Here is an 18,072-nt window from a genome sequence, read left to right on the forward strand (position 1 = left end):
AATAACCTAGTGTTTAGGGACTTTGTTGTTATTATTATTTCAAAGTTTCACTCACAGATTTGCTAAAATTGGTATTCGATAGACACCATTGCCCACTTGCATTTAAAGGAGTGACATTATAGGCTGTGAAGTGCTGAAAGGTAGTGAAGACTTGGTTTAGATGAGCACTTAGCTTGTCATCAAGGAATTTACTATAAAATTAGCAAGAGGAAAGCATCCTTCCACAAAGAGCTGAGGAGCCGCGTTAGGTGATAAGGAGGCAATATGCAATGTATTTACATTTGAGTAGTATCAGTAATATGTATTTACTCAGTGAAAGCCAGAATTTTGTGGAATGACATTTTGAGTACTTTAAGGATAACTAAAGTTTTCTCTTTTCTTTTTCTCTACCCCAAAATGTTTCCTTTGGAGACATGAAATAATTTGCAAAAAGAAAAATAATCACCATAGGATATTCTGTTTCCCAGCTTCTCCCATTACAAATAGGACTTTGTCAGAGACATACAGATTCCTCACTGGTTTTTACTGTAGTAGAATATTGATAGATAATGATAGATATTTAGCAAAAACACTGGACTTTGTGACCTTGAAACAATCATTTAACCTTTCTGAGCCTTAGTTTCTAAATCTCTATAAATAATATATAATTGATAAGGTTTTCCTTCTTTGTTATATTACTTAGATGTGAAACTCTCCTTTCATATATGAAACTATTGCATAAGGATAATAAAGACTATTTCTTGTAGTTGTCTTACAGACTGGAGAGAGTGCTAGTGAATGCTTTTGTCTTCGGTGCCCTTCTGTTGGAAATGTTGAAGGTGGAGTAGCAACTGGACATTATATTGTCTCCTGGAAGAGGTAAAAATTATATCAACCCTGTATGTCTTCATCAATGCCTTTTTTATACCTTTATCATTGTCATTTAATAGTTGAGACCTTCTATTGTTATGAAGAGCAAAAGAGAAGTCACATGGATATGACTGACCATTTGTGAAAAACACTGAGACTAAAAAGGATAATTGAACTTTAATTTGTATTTGAAACAATTTGTGACTTATATGCTAATGAAATTTCAGCAAACTAAATCTGAAGATAGGACCGTTGAAAGACATCAGGTCAAACAGTCTTCATTTGTAGTCAATAGGATTGTCTACATAGAAAACCCAAGGGAATCAAATTATTATAATTATGAGGTTCGGCTAAGGTTGCTGGATATAACATCAGTGTACAAAAATCAGTTGGATTTTTGTATATCAGTAATGAGCCTTTAGACAATTTACTTTTAAAAGAGGTATCATTTACATAGGAACAAAAATATAAGATACCTAGGAATATATCTAATAGAAGATGTACATTATTTTAATGGAGAAAATCATAAAACTTTAAAACATTAAAGGGAGACCTAAATAAATGAAAGAGATACACAGTGATCTTGGATAAGATTTAATCTTTTAAATTGTTCTGTAGATCCAATGCAGTTCCTTTAATATCTCAACATATGTTTTGTTTTATTTTTGTGTAACTTGACACTCTTGATTCTAAAATTTATGTGGACCCCAGAAATACTCAAGATACTCCAGAAAAAGAACTAGGCAGTGGTACTTGCTCTTCTGGATTCTAATACTTACTGTAAAGCTATAGTAGTCAACACTATAGTATTGGTTCAGGGATATGTAAATAAACCAGTAGAACAGAAGAGAAAGTCTAGAAATAGATCCATAGACCCACACATATATGGAAATGATATTTTACAGAGGTAGCATTGCAGATCAACGGAGAAAGGAAGAACTGTTCTATCATTGGTAGTGAACAATTGGATATTCATTTGAGAAAAAATTGGATCTCTACTGTACACTATAAAAATTAATTCCAGATATATTAAAGGTTTAATTATAAAAAGAAAAACTTAGTACTTCTAGTAGAAAACATAAGAAAATTGCTTTATGACTTTGGAGTAGAGAAAAATTTGTTTAAGGCACAAAAAGTAACAAGCCACCAAAATCGATGAATTTGATTTAAAATTAAGTTTTTTAGTTCACTAAAAAATACCATAAACAAAGCAAAAAGACAAAATATGAATTGGGAAAAAGATATTTGTAGCATGTTTAACTGACAAAAATTAGTATTCTTATCAAGAACTTATATAAATCATAAAGAAAAAACAAGTCACCTAACAGAAAGTTGAGCAAAAAACTTGAGTAGGGAGTTGAAGCAGTGAAATCCAAATGGCCAATAAACATAAGGAGAAAAGCTCAATCTTACTAGTAACTAGGGAATGACAAATAAAAAGCACACTGAGGCTCAAATTCAACTAGTTTGGAAAAATAAAAAAGTTTAACCATACCAAGTTTATTAAAGATGTAGAGCATAAATTGTAACAGTTAATTTGGAAATCTATTAGGTGTTAAAAATGTCTGTAACCCTGCAGACCTAGAAAAGGTCTCAACTGTGTATACAGATGTATAAGAATGTTCATAACAGCACTGATTATAATAGTAAAAAGTAAGAAGAAAAAAAAAATCTAGCTGCCCATCAACAGGAAAGTAAATAAATGATGGCACATTCATACAGTGGAAGACTGTATATCAGTGAACATGAGTGAACCAGAGCTATACCTGTCAGCATCTTAATGTGAAGTGAGCAAGACAAGCTGCAGATGAGAATGTGAAAAAATTACATTTATATGACATTGAAAAACATGTAAAACATACTGTATATTTTTTAGGATTACATACATGATTTGGAATAGTATAAAGAACTACATGAGAATGATAGAAACCAAATTTAGGATAGTGGTTACCTCTGGAGGATAGGGTGGGGAGGTGCAAGGGAGAAGGGCTATGCAGGAAGATTCAACTGTGTTATGTTTTCTTTCTTAGACTGGGAAATAGATACATGATATTTTATGTGTTATTCTTTTGGTGTGGCTTAATTATTTTCTTACATACTAAAACAGAATAAAGTTTATTACTTAAAAATGAAAAAGGAATCAGAAGGTATTAATAATAAGGGAATGTTTTATGCAGCTCAAAGTAAATGAGTAAAAAGATATGAGTGTTATGGCTTTCACTGAAAGGTCATAAATTATCAAAATTGAGAAATTTTTAAATTTAAAAAAACAGTAACTATGAAGGAAGTTCAGCAAGTTACCTTCAAACCTTCAAAGAATATGTTTCGTATGTATAATTACATGATATCATTATTTATTATTCTCATATTATAAATTATCTTCAAAGCATAGAGGGAAAGTTCCCTGGTTCTTTTCATAAAGAGCAACAATACCAAAGCCTGACAGAAGATAAAAACAAAACTATAGGCCAGTGGTTCTCAAACATTTTGGTCTTAGGACACTTTCACACTTTGAAAAATCTTTGAGAATCCTAAGGAGCTTTAATTTATGTGAGCTGTATGTTTCAGTATTTACCATATTAGAAATTAAAGCAGAAATTTTTTAAAAAATGAGAATGGGAAAATTTGTCATTTTGTTAAGAAATAAAAAACTAATCTAGTTTGTCTTTCTTTTCCCTACTTCTGAATTTACCGTATTGATATTTAGTTTAACTTATATTTATAGGTGTTCAAGGAGCATTTTAAAGCCATTGCTTAATTATTTCATCATGCTACTATAATACTGTAAAGATAAATTTATTTATTATGATGAGGGCTTAGATATTTTTCCTTTTGTTTTTGCTCTGTGATAGTTTGCACATTATTTCGGCTGTTCTGCCCCTAGGTGCAGATTCCTCCTAATGGATTTCTCTGACAGTCAGATTCTGCCAGCCACCACTATAGTTCCCACCCTAACAGTAATGTAGGGAGAATATTTAAGTTTCATAATTTAGTTTATCTCAGTAAATGTTGGCACGCCACTGTGTTTATTGATACTAAAATATTTTTTAATTTTTCAGTTTCTACTATGTATTTATACTATAACAGTGCTCTTTGAAAGTGGTCTGGGACCCATCTGTGAACCATCCTCCATGAAAAAAGGAGTTTGTGTCATAATGTGAATCACTATACTACTTCCTGCATTGAAAAAGAAAACATTTTATTAAGTGTTGTGCCTCATGATTGACATTCTGCCACAACTTCCAACTTTATCCCCCACTGGGAATGAACAGCAGCCATGGGTGATAGCGTTGGTTAATGGGAAGTACTCAAAACAAAAGAGGGATTCTAAAAGCTCTTACTTCACAAAACTTCCATTAATAAAGTTTTGGGAAATGGATAAATAGTTTATATTTCTTTTGAACCTAGTTGGTAAACACACAGGTTCCCTGTTTTTAATTTATTTCTTACATAAAGTGTGAGTTTAAAAGATGACATTTTTCTACCGTAGGACTTCAGCCATGGAAAACATTCCTGTCATCAGTACTGTCATCACTCTGCCACATGTGATTGTAGAAAATATCCCTCTTCATGTGAACGCAGGTAGTGGGATTTAAAATTTTTACTTTATAAAAAGGATCCAATAATAATATTCATTTTAGTGTCTAAGATTTTAGTTTTTTACTTTATGTTATGAAAAATGCCCAACATTTATAAAAGTAGATTATGGCCAGACTTATTTCATCTCTGCTCTTACACATTCCTTCTACCCTCCTTATTTTGAAGCAAATCCCAGATATCATTTTATTTATAAATATTTTAATGTGCATCTTTATAAAATAATGGCTGTTTTTCTAAACATAATCACCATACTATTATTATGACTTAAAAAATGAGCAATGGATTTTTAGAATCATCAAATGCTAGTGTTGCAATTTCCCTAGTTGACCCTGAATGGTTTTTAGTTTACTTTAAGGTCTGTATGCAGCAGTCAGTGGATAGGTCTCATGCTTTTTTGATCTGGAGGAAGGCTGATGCCTGCTCCTTCCCCCACATCATCTCTTCCTCTCCATCACCTCTTCCAATACCCCTTTCTTCACCACCCCCTCCTGAACCACTTCTGCTTTTCCCACCCTCCTCTCTTCTCCTTGCTGTTCACATGTTGAAGAAACCAAGTCATTTGTTCTGTAGAGCTTCCAACAGTCTGGATTTGCTGATTGCATGTTGTATTTAAATGTTTCTCAATCCTTATAAATTGGTCATTAGATCTGTAGGCCCGGTCAGATGCAGGTTCAACTTTTGGCAAGAATACTTTGTAGTTAACATTATGTGCTCTCAACAGGAGGCATGTAATGTCTATTATTTCTTCTTTCTTTACTGGAATACTCTTATCTAGAGAAATGTCCCTAAATCAACCATTTGGTTACCCTGATATCTATAATAATTTTGAAGTATGTATATATGAATGAAAGTTTTACTTATACTTTCACGAAAATATATACCTTTGCTTATTTTAGGTTAGGAAACATTGGTATTTGGGGAAATCTTTTATAGATTTTTTTTTTTGGTAGATTTTTTTACTGTCTTAATTATTCCTAAAGTATTATTCAACTCCTGATAGCCAGGACTCTTTCTAAGGAAGTCATTTTCAGAAGGAGACTTTGATTTTCTTAGCCTGTTTTATCATAGTCCCACAGCTATTGTCCAATCAAATAATTTTTTATTTGTCAAGAATGCAGTAATACTCATTTAAATAATCCTGTGGTTATAGAATGAGATTTATTTACAAAAGAACTCGTAAATGGTGAGCTATTTTTTTTTTAACAGAGAAATGTGCCATCTTTCTGTATAGATCTGCCATCATTTGGGCGTGTCAGAGAATCATTACCTGTCAAGTATCACCTACAGAATAAGACTAACTTAGTACAAGATGTGGAAATTTCTGTGGAGCCCAGTGATGCCTTCATGTTCTCAGGTCTTAAACAGGTACAGATCATGTCTCATTGAGTTGCTTATGTACACACAAAAGTGTGGCTAGGAAATGGAGAGCTATACATTTAGTTTTTATAAATGACCTGATTAAGGCAGACTGTGATCCCTATTGTTTTGATTAATAGTACATTTTTAAACATTTAGTACAACTTCCCATCAAGGTGAATCAGATGGGTTATCCTTTTCATATCATCTAGATCAGACACATAGGTTCTTACTCCTTATAAAACAAAAGTTCACAAATCCTTGGACTACATTATATATTAGAATTCCTGAAAAATTCAGAATCTCCTCTTTGTTACTGATGAGTTTGTTGGAGTGTGTGTGTCTTAATTTGAGGCCTGGAGGCATGACTGTACCAATATTAAAAGCCAGTTTTTGTTCTGCACTATCAGTGAAATTTCTTAGAAATTTTGATCTTGCATAGAATTTATTTGTCTTTGGTATGTTTAGATACCATTTTGTATCTACACTTAAAAATAAATTATCCGGATTATTTGATCGTTCAGTCAAATCAGAAGTGGAAAAGTTCATCAGGTTTTTAAATGAGTAAATGTAACACTGTCAGGCAAAACCATGCTTCAGTAAAGTCCTCCACTGTCAGAGTGATAACAGAGACACCCCTTAATAGTCAGTAAATATCTTTTTATTAACAAAGGCATAATTAGAGGAACAAGTATGTCTTAACACCTGGAAGTGTCTACCCTGACTAATCAGCTGTACTGTGCATACTCTGAGTGCTATATTAAATACAAAGTAGAGTTATATATGAAATATGCTATAAGTCCATGTACTCTTTTAGATTTATAATATATGATATTAAATGTAATACCGGCTATAATATACTGGCACACATATGCATATATTATCCTTGACACATCATATACATATGTATGTGTTCATTTCTCATTTACAGATGAGTAAGGTTTTCTTGGGTGTCCAGATCTTTTCCATTTGTTCACTTATAAATAGTTCATTATTGTCTCCCCCTACAACCACACTTGACTAGGAAAAAAACAAACAAAAAAATAATAAAAAGATAATTAATAAATATAAATATGCCAAAATCTTACCAGTTTATGTTCTTTTCTAAAGTATCATTAAAGATTTTCAAACATCTTTTTTTTCCCTGAAGTTACTTACCTTAACTCGAAGGTAAAAGAAAACACCAGAAACATCTAGTTTGTCTTATGTTAACATAATATCTATAAATAGATTCTTTTCTATAGATATCCTATAACACCGTGAATGTGAAATCTACCTGGTCTAAGGTATAGATCTTGGAAGAAACTGAGAAATCATGCATAGATCTTTTTGTATTTGCCTGGTACCAGACATATTAATTCAGCCCTACATTATGGAATCTTTCTGGAAGGTAGAGTATGAGAGACAGTGAATATTTCACTAGAAAGAACTGGGAGTCCAATCATTTGTAAATAATCAAGGGGTCACAACATATAGACATTACAAGTGTGTGTAATTATCTTTCTCTATAACTTTATGATTTAGATTCGACTACGTATCCTACCTGGCACCAAACAGGAAATGTTATATAATTTCTATCCTCTAATGGCTGGATACCAGCAACTGCCATCTCTCAACATCAACTTGCTTAGATTTCCTAACTTCACAAATCAGCTGCTCAAGCGTTTTATTCCTACCAGTATTTTTGTAAAGGTAAGTCTTAGAAATTTTCTGCATTGTAAATTTACTGTCTTAAAAAATGTCTTCTTTTTGTTTGTTTTTATGTAAACTTTAGTAAATAATATTTTGAGACTAACAGTGATAGTTTCGACTTTTATATGAATTTGACAATATTGCTGTTCATTTCTGTGAAATTTCAAAGATTTTTATTCCCTTAGATAAATAATGATGTATCTTTATAGTATTCTTATAGTATCCTTAAACATGTTTTCACTTTGGGCCGAGCCCGTGGCGCACTCGGTAGAGTGCTGCGCTGGGAGCGCGGCGACGCTCCCGCCGCGGGTTCGGATCCTGTATAGGAATGACCGGTGCACTCACTGGCTGAGTGCCGGTCACGAAAAAATGACAAAAACAAAAAAAACAAAAAAAAACATGTTTTCACTTTGGCTTAGTTTTAAAATTGAAGCTAGTTTCTAACTAGTTTATAATCAGTCTATCAGAAATTATCTCTGGTGTTTAGTGCTTTGATTTTTAAAAATTATACAATTTCCAGGTTTCTGCAATAAAAGAATATGTAGAATGGTCATAGTCAATGCGTGAGAGACTGAATTGGGTGGGACAAGTGGTTTATTTAGCTCAGCATTCCACCTCTGATGAAGTTATTTCCAGATGCCTGAAATCAGGGCCAACCCTCCAGATAGTTCCCATTTCCCTTTGTAACTCCATATACATGAATATGTATGAATCCTGTATGCCCTCTTTTAAGTTTTTACCCCCTTTTGGAAAGACAAGTGACATTGCTTTTGTTACTTCCTTTTTTGTGTCTGTCTTATTCAAGTTTTGGGGAACTGTCCTTTCTTTATATAATCCAGGATTTGGTAAACTATAATTTAGTCTGTGTTAATGTATCCTCCATATTCTTCCTAGCTTTTATCTTTCCAGACTTGTACAACTTTTTTTTGCATCTACAAAAAAGTATTACTAATTCTTCCAAACTCCTATGCCACCCCATACTTTTTAGTAATAAAAGAAAAATCTCATGATTTTAGATCTATTTGTGTTTAAACAGAGGCTTTTAAAACATTTTCACCTTGGGAGAGTGCGGTGCTGATAAAACATTTTCACCTGATTCTAAAGACACTTCCATTGTCATGTCACAACTCTTATGTCTGAAGTCACCCTGTAGAAGAAAAGTCTTATGACTAGGTAGGAAGAGTGGTAGGGAATGGGTCAGTCTTTGTAATGTCCTTATAGCTGTTTGACTTTTTAAAATTTGCTATTTCTAAACTCAAAAGTGCTGCTTTAAGCATTATGGAAATACGAGGTTACTTCAAAAAAGTTCATGGAAAGATTTGTATTATCTTTCTATTTTATTTTTCCATGAACTTTTTGAAGTACCCTCATATGCATCAATGCAGACTTGATCATATTCTAGCTCTACAGCAATAGCTTGTTTGAGATGCTTTCTGAGACAGAGATTTTGGTTCCGTCAATTAATCTCTTTCATTCCTTTCTGTGTAGCACCCAGTACACCCAAGCCTAGTCCCAGCTAATGCTAGTTCAGTCTTTGGATTTTCTTTCATGGCAAACCTCTTTTGGGTAGTGTTTTAATTCATAAGAAATGTTCCAGAAAATAAAAATTTATAAGTTTTAACATAACTAGCATTCCCTTTTCTAACTGCCATGATCTCTTCCCTAAATACAAGTATCACATTCTAGTAATCTGACTGCTGCCCAAAAAGTTGACTGAAATCCTCAGAGCCAGCTCCTTTATCAGTTGGGGAAACTTATCGGCACCACACTCTCCCAAGTGAGCCACAGGCCGGCCACTATCAGTTGGGGAAACTTATAATTAAACATTTTTGCCATTCCACGGTGTATTCGTATACATATGTTAAAGCATCATGTTGTACACCATAAATATACACAATTTTTATTTGTCAATTGAAAAAAAATATTTTTTACCTGTCACACTAAGAACAGTGACTAAGGATTACCCTTTCGCTCTTAATGAACAATCACTGACTGAACATTTACTTTCCAGTGAGCCTTCATTAAACTTTAGAGCTGTGCTGTCAAATGTGGTAGCCGCTAGTCACATGTGGCTATTGAGATTTAAAATTAAAATTTAATTTAAAAATGACTTGGTTGCTCTAGCAACACCTCAAGGGCTCAATAGCTACATGTGACTAGTGGCTACCATATTTTTTTGGTTGTTTGTTTTGTGTGTTGCGGGGGGTGGTTTTGGCAGCTGACCAGTACAGGGATCTGAACTCTTGACCTTGGTGTTAAAACACCACTCTCTAACCAAGTGAGCTAACTGGCCAGCCCCTGGCTACCATAGTGGACAGTGCTGTCCTAGAGCATGGTTGGCTTCTGCCCTTGCTTGTAAAAATATGTTTGGCAAGGATTTAACCATGTTGAGCCATTATTTTGTTTCTAAAATTGAGCAGCCTCCATCAGTATACTAAAAAATTAAGTGAAGAATAAAAGACTGGGAACCTATTCTGTCACTCATTCCATTCCCACCTTGAATGTCTAAGACCTGTACTTCTATGTGCATATGTTCATATGCACACATACATGCATATGTACACACATACAACCACAACAGCAATAAAACTGAAAGAAGGAATGCTCTTCACTGCGTCAGGTGATCCCACAGGAGTCATTCTGCTTAAAGCATACCAAGTGGCTTTTGATTGTGAAGTTATAACAGTGTTCTGTTGCATTTCCTGCACAGTCTTCCTCATGCTTTTCCCACAAAGGTCTGTTGTTGTATTTCTTTATAATAAAATAAAATTATTTGCAAGAATTTCATTCTTTTAGCTACTAGGTAACTCTCAGGGATGTTGCTAACCTATCAGACATTTCACAGCTAAAAACAGTTATGATACCTTTTATTCATTCTTCGCCTTGACTTTTCTGATGTGACGTTTTAAATTTTTCAATCAGCAACCCTAGAGAAAGGGCACTTTTTGTTTTTATCTGCTGCTTCTGTCTTTATAGTATGCATTGTTAGATACTCTAGAGTTTGTTGTGAATCACTTTTTCTCGAACAGATTGGGAGACCTTGAATCCCCCAGCGGAACTTGTCATCAGCTCAGATTTTTGGCTTACCTAAAGGTAGAGACAGAAGAGGGCCCTGAGCAAGAGAGAGAATAAAACTTGATCAGTTAAGCGGGAATGGTAGGTGGGTTCCATGTCATGTTGCTATGAGTGATAGCTTGGCAGAAGTTGTGATATTTGTACACATTCATTCTGTTTTTGTTAAACAGTTCGAAGAATTTCAAAGTCCTTTCAATTAACAGAGCTTTGTTGTCATTATTATTATGGAAACCCATTTTGTTTTTTGCACTTTGAAGCCACAGGGTCGACTTGTGGATGATACTTCTATTGCTGCTGCGTGATGTTCAAGACGGACCCTGGGCTGTTCTTCTGAGAAGTTAGCCAGAGCTGTGTAGGTGTTTCATTGTGAACTTTAGCTTTGATCATGGTAAAAAGTTAATCTTTTCTATTTTTTAATGGATGGTATACCAACTCTTCAGAGGATTTCATACTTGTTATTAGGAAAATCTATCTTCTCTTATAGTTTCACTAATAAATATTTGAAATCTGTCAGTGTGACATGAAAGGATGTCAGATCATTGTTATTATTGAAAGTCATTTTATGAATAGTAAATTCTGTTAAAAGTAAGTGATTTGCATATACAACATCAGAGGAAAATTAAGCATCCCAAATATGACTGGACAAAGAGAGGAGAATGGACCAGTTAATGCCCCAGTAAAATTCTGAATCCCCTGTGAGTCTCTTTCAGAGTTAGCCAAACTGGAGATAAATCCCTCCTCATACATTCAGCGTGTGCTCAGAGTATATACACAGCAAAATAAGCAGCTCTATGACTGATACAGAAAACTTCCAGAAAGTTTTAATTGAAGCAATTTAATTAAGGTGTCAAAATATGTCAAAAAGTGTCAGTAGGTTCAGCTTGCAGCCAAAATGTGAATCATTTATGAAGCAGGTTCATATTTCTAAAGATGTTAACAAGATCTTCATCTGAAAGGATCTGAATGGCAAGGATGTGATTATAAGCATAATTTTCTAAATTAAGAGTTTTTGAAAAAGATGAAAGGTCTAAGTAAGAGCTTTCAGTTACATTGTGCCATTTCAGAAGCACTACTGAAAACTTGAAAATTCATGTAAATAAAAATCATAGAGTGAAAATTTTCTTTGTTAAAGTATCTTAATAATTTAAAATTACGTGATTTCCTGGAAAAATTATTTTAAAAATAGAGGCATTGTAAAAAGGAAATAGTGATGTAAATAAATGTTATATTTCAAATATCCTTATATGTATGTTTTATTTATTTTGAGCTTGTTTGATTTCAGCTTCATGAAACAATGCTGTTGCATGAGGTGTCGTAGAGAGCATAGGATTGGAAATTGGGATGTCTGTGTTCTAGAAATGGCTCTGCTAACCTTTGGTGAGACATGGACAGTGGGATAGGCTGTCTTGGGAGGGCATGAGTCCCCTGTTATATCATGACTTTTCAGGTAGAGCCATGGGAGCATGGCTGGAGTCTGACTCAGTCTCTGCTGCTTACTGGCTACGTGACTTTGTTCAAGTTATTTACCCTTTGTGGATCTCAGGTTTCTCATATAAAAGAAGTAAATGATAGTAATACCTATCTCATAGGTTTGTTATGAGGATAATATAGATTAATATATGAGAAGAGCTTGGAACAGTGCTTGACCCAAAGTGCTCAACCAGTGTCAACTTTTTATGAAAAGGCTGAAGAGAATATTCCTGCATCTATGGAGAGGTCCGTGTTATCAGAATTTGTTACTATGTTTTACATAATACACTACATACATGAGTATATACATGTGTATATACATATGTGTATATATGTAAATATGTAAAACTGTAAACAAAAATTTTATGAAATAATACATTCTGTATATCCTTATCTTTTCTATCTACTCTGTTTTGTTAAAAACTGCTTGTAACCTGATAAATTGACTTAGTGACCCACTAATAGGATGTAACCTGCAGTTTGAAAAATACCAAACAACAATCTTTAAGGTCCCTTTGAATTCTAAGATGGCTTGGTGCAGTGCCTCCATAATAAAGACCTCAGGTATTAACGCTGCCATTGTCAAACATGAAGTATGTGTTTGAACGAATGTGTTACTGACATACACTTTACAAGTATTACTTTTGATGTCAGTGTGATTTGTGTAACTGTGTATACTACTGTGAATATACCAAATAAACAGGTCTATGTTTTTTCTTGATCTTTCTTAGAGTTGGCAACAGAGTAATCCTTTCCCAACCAGGAATTCTCCCATATCGTAAATTCTATCATGAACATCTTCTGTTTACTTATTTTGAAATGGAAAATTTTAATTCAAAAATGCATGAAGTCATGGTCTACCCTAGGTTCAGAATTTAAAACTGTCGTGGTGTTGCAGGAGCTGTTGATTCACTGAGGTTGCATGTGTCAAGAAAGACCTCACAGTCTTTCTCCTCCTGCCTCTGTGCCATCAATCACGTCATCCGTCCCTCGTGAGAATATCAACTTTCTGTCTTCGTCCTGTGTTACCATTTGGTTTTCAACATTGCTCTCTACCAGCATATATACCATTCAGGGATACAGATTTTTAAATGAAGCATTATAAATTGGGGGGAAAGATGTATAAAAGTTTGACTCCTGTGCATGAAGGTAAGTACCAGTGGATAGTCCAAGTGTTACCAAGAGGAGGAGGAGGATGATAACGTTTGGGGGAGGAAAAAATTTCATACTTTATGTTTTTGTGATTCTAAAAGTTCAGCTTACAACTTTGATTCCCTTCAACTGAGTTTTGCTTGTAAGGTCGGTCTTAGGTTCCTTATCCTTGAATTCTTCTAATAATTAACGGGTGTTACAGAGCATGACTTTTACATTGAGTTTTTAAAAATATCTCACATTACTTGAAAGAAAGATTCTTTATTTTTGTTTTAATTCAGTCATTTATTTATGGCCTGTATGATATGGCCCACCCAGAATATAAAGTCTTTCAGTTGATATTCTCCCTAATAATAGCTGTTAAAACTTTTGAGATTGTAATTTCCACATTGGCATGGCAATGACACAGCAAGTGGAAAGTTAAACTCACACTTTTTAAAAAATATATTTTATTATTTTTAAGTTTTTTTAAAATTGAAACATAATTGATTATATTTGTGGGGTACAGATTTGAATATCAATGCATGTGTACAATATGGTGATCAAGATAATTAGTATACTCATGTTTACGAAACGTAATGAATTTTTGTGACCCTTAACTAGTTTCTCGCTAACCTCCCCTCCTCATGTCCCACCTCTAGTAACCACGGTTCTGTTCTCTTTATTTTTTTGAAAATTCAATGTATCATTGTGATTGTTTCTTTTCTTTCTTTCCTTCTTCCTTCTTTCCTTCTTTCTCCCTCACTCCCTCCCTCTTACAGAGACATGCGGTATTTTTCTTTCTCTACCTGGCTTATTTCACTTATATAGTTCATTTGTGTTGCTGTGAATGGCAGAATTTCATTCTTTTTTATGGCAGAATAGTATTGCATTGAGTATATATACCACATTTTTCTTATCCAGTCATCTGTCAATGAACATTTAGGTTGGTTCCAGCTTTTGGCTACTGTAAATAGAGCTGTGATAAACATGGGAGTGCAGGTATCCCTTGGACATGATTATTTCCATTCCTTTGGGTATATATCCAACAGTGGGATTGCTGGATCGCACAGAAGTTCTATCTGTAGTTGTTTGAGGAACCTCTGTACTATTTTCCATAATGGCTGCGCTAATTTACAGCCCCACCAACAGTGTAGGAGGGTTTCCCTTTCTACACATCCTCGCCAGCATTATTATGTCTTTTTGATCATTAAGCTCACTCTCTTAATGGGGAGGGTCTATGCAGTCTCAGCAAATACCTTTCTGAAGCTCCCCCTCTTGACTTTAAAACCCAGAAAAGCCACCCAAAATGTCCCAACTCCCAGTTTAAAAACTACTTAGAGATGGGTTGTGTTATTTAATTGTACAATGAATAAATAGTCACTGTCATTTTCAAGAAGCAATTATATGCAATACTAATGTTAGAAATTGTCCAGGGAATATACGATACCAGATAGAAATGTACATGTTACCATATCCCCTCCCTTTTTTCATGCCATATGAATTCAAAATAAATGCTAAATAAAAGCCATTGACCTTGTGCATTAAGATATGTAAGAAAATAGCTTAATACTTCATTTTGTTGTCCATGATTTCTAACAGGTGATACTCATGCCATCCTTTGGTGAGCTGCATAATCATCTTACCCTTTAATTTAGCAAACTCTTTCATTCTCAGACATAGCTACTAAAGTGCTCTGTAAAATAAATGAGCACAAAATCCCATGTTTTCCTGAAAAAAAAGAAAAGAAATCCATAGTCTGACTGTGTTTAAATTGTCCTCAAAGATCAAATTTACGGGAAACCGTCCTTTCTACTCAATTTACTTATGCCTGACAACAAAAGAGAAAGTGATCACAAGGCCTTACTGTTTCTGCTTTCTGAAGCATGTTTTACCAGAGGGGCAAGTAGAACCAAAGTAAAAACTTCCCAGTACTCCTGCATTTCAGGGTATATGTACCATGCAAATTATACCCCAAGCAAGTTTTTTAATTGTTTTCTCTCCAATCGTTGAAAGAACGCAAAATGCATAGCAAACTTTAAGGTGATTTTTTCATTAATAGAATTCCTTATCCAAATGTACCAGCATGCATAGAAAATGGGAACTTACAAATATCTTTGTTAGGTTGGTCAGGATTTCTAAACTATGTGTCTTTCCTGAATGATAATTGCTAACATTTTTGGGGTGCTACAGTGTGCCAGATGGGTATGTTTTTATCTCATTTAATGCTCTTAAAAGCCCATTGTGGTGTACTCTTATCCCAATTTTAAAAATGTGGAAACTGAGGCAGAGGTTAGTAACTTGCCCAGTGTTTTGGTTTTCTTTTGCTGCAAAACTATCATACCAATGCTTAATGGCTTAAAACAACAATCATCTTGTATGGTTTCTGTGGGTCAGGAATTTGGAAAGGGATGGGCAGTTCTGGCTTGGGGTCACTCATGCAGTTGTACTCAGACAGTAGCTGGAGTTAGAATAATGGGGATTGTGAGAACCAGGGGGAGCTGAAGCAGCTTGGGGCTAGCCAGGCATCTCACTTCCTTTAATCTTAGGACCGTTCCATGTGGTCATTGGGCTTCCTCACAGCATGGCAGACTCAGGGTTATTGGACTGCTAACGTGGCAGCACAGAGCTGCAGTGAGAGTGGAGCCAGCAAGGGGGAAGCTAGTCTGCCTTTTTTTGACCTTGCCTCTGGTATCACATAAAGTCACTTCCACCATGGTCACAAGCTCGCCCAGATGTAAGGGGTGTGGGACAGGACATTTTATTGCAGCCATCTTTGAAAAATATTGTCTGCCATACTCATGACATAGCAAGTGGTAAAACCTGGGATTGAAATCCAGGTACTCTGCCTGCAGAGCCTCATGCTTTGACCACCACACACACAGCCAACATTCTGATGCTGCCAGTGCTTGGTCCTAAATAAATGAGTCTTTGGCTAAACAGGAATTTGATGCCTGAGGCACTGTGCATTCTATTAATTAAGACGTGTTCTTAAGTCTATGGTAGTAAATCTGTTGCCCTTTATTACACATTGAACTCCAAGAGTGTATTGTGGGCCTACTGTGGGCCAGTTTCTGTGCCGGTTGCCCCAGCCGTAAAGGAATCCCTATTCCTGCAGACCAGTGGTTCAGCAGGAGAAACTGCCATGTAAACAAATTTCAGTATAATGTGATAAATGCAATAGAAGTGGGTACAAGACCAGTCAACTAATGGGAAGTCTGGGATTTGCTTTAAAATACTCCAAGAAAACAAAAAGCTAGGGGGAGGAGAAGTGGATGAAAGAAGATTTGAGAAGTGGTAATTGTTAAAGATGAGTGAAGGGTACCTGGGAGCTCATTATACTATTGACCCTCTTGGATGTCTGAAAATTTCCACAGTAAAAAATAAATAAATAAATAATAATAATAAAAGATACAAGGTAGAAAGGAACTACAGGGGAGGCGATTAACTTTATAGAGTGGGAGTGAGGAAGCAGCAGGAGGTGGGGCTTCCTCAAGAAGCCACATTGGAGTGGTTTTTGTTTTCATGTTCATGATAGAATTACTCTGTGTTTTGCTGTACGGGAATGTATTTCCATCATCCATGACCAGATAATGTGGGAGCTGAGTTTTGGAGGACATATAAAAGTTTGTAAAGTAAACATCAAGGAAGAGCTTTCCAGGTAATGAAAGGGTAAGCTGGCACCCACCCTGCCAGCACCAAAGCTGGCGTTGTTTCTACTGCAGAGGTTCACAGTCCGTGGTAAGAGAACGGCCGGAGGGGGCTGCAACTCAAAACTGAAACGGCTTGCTGCTGTCACCTCCGCTGCTGCGGGAGAGCGGGGCTTTTTCTATTGGAATCCCAGGATTTTTGGATGAAGCTTGTCTTCTTTATGGTAATGTTCATCAGATTGAAGAATTGTAGTTTGAAAAATACTTCCTCTTGGGTGATAATTCAACAACCATTATCACAACAAGGACTGAGTTCCAAATGCCAAATTGAACAGAAAAAAGTAGGAAGCTCTCTATTCAAGAAGTACTGAATTATTTAAGCAGAGGATGAGATGAGCTCAATGATAGCCTAATTTAATTAATTAATTTATTTTTTTGTCAAATACCCGATAGTTTTTTATCAGAGGTGTTAATGACCCCCAGTTGGTCAGACTAATTTACAATATTTTCTTCACTTTGGATTGCCATTTTATTTTTTTATTGTGAAAATTTCCAAACATGCACAAATGTAGAGACTATAATGAACTTCCATGCATGTATTCAGCTTCAAAATTAATATTTTGCCTATCATTTATTCTCCTCTTCAATCATTTGACCCATAAATAAAAGGACTTTAAAAAAAAAACACATAACCACAATGCAGTACCTCTAACAAATTAACAATAATTCCCTAAAATTGTCGAATATACAATATATAAATGTTTTCCCCGACTAAGCAGTCTTCTTACAGCTGCTTTGTTTTAATCAGGATCCTAACAAGGTCCATCATGACATCTAGTTTTGTCTCAAGTCGTCTTTTAAGTTTCATCTGGTGTAAAACAGTCCCTTCTTTTTATCCCTTATCATTGACTTGTCGAAGAAATGTCCCACATCCTGGATTACTTCTCTTTATGCAACTTGTTCCTCTACCTCCTGTATTTCTGGGGGACTTGGAGTTAGGGTTGAAAGCTTCCCTGAGTTCAAGTTCCACCTCTCTCCTCATTCACCCTTTGCTCCTTCCTTCCCTCCCTCCATCTGTTCTTCCTCCCTCCTTTTTTTTTTCTTTCCTCCCTTCCTTCCATCTTTCCTTTTTTCTTTTTGATAAGAATATGGCATAGGCGGTATGTCATACTTCCTATACTTTCTTTGATGCCCGGTTGTCTCACTTTTACTGTTGCTGGAATTGATCGATGGGTTTAGAGGGATGAAA

General features: G+C 35.1%; 1 protein-coding gene across 1 annotated transcript in view; it reads left to right on the forward strand.

The window, feature by feature from the left end:
* Positions 1–11,675, forward strand: part of TRAPPC11 (trafficking protein particle complex subunit 11) — a 47,887-nt gene extending 36,212 nt beyond the window's left edge. The window contains exons 26-30 of the mRNA XM_063076806.1: positions 747–858; positions 4,340–4,431; positions 5,681–5,814; positions 7,330–7,497; positions 10,830–11,675. Coding sequence (XP_062932876.1) covers positions 747–858; positions 4,340–4,431; positions 5,681–5,814; positions 7,330–7,497; positions 10,830–10,874 — 551 coding nt within the window. The 3' untranslated portion in view covers positions 10,875–11,675. The remainder of the gene's footprint in view (positions 1–746; positions 859–4,339; positions 4,432–5,680; positions 5,815–7,329; positions 7,498–10,829) is intronic.
* The last annotated feature ends 6,397 nt before the right edge of the window (positions 11,676–18,072 follow it).

The sequence above is a fragment of the Cynocephalus volans genome, chromosome 13 (assembly GCF_027409185.1).
Source record: "Cynocephalus volans isolate mCynVol1 chromosome 13, mCynVol1.pri, whole genome shotgun sequence".
NCBI lineage: Eukaryota > Metazoa > Chordata > Mammalia > Dermoptera > Cynocephalidae > Cynocephalus > Cynocephalus volans.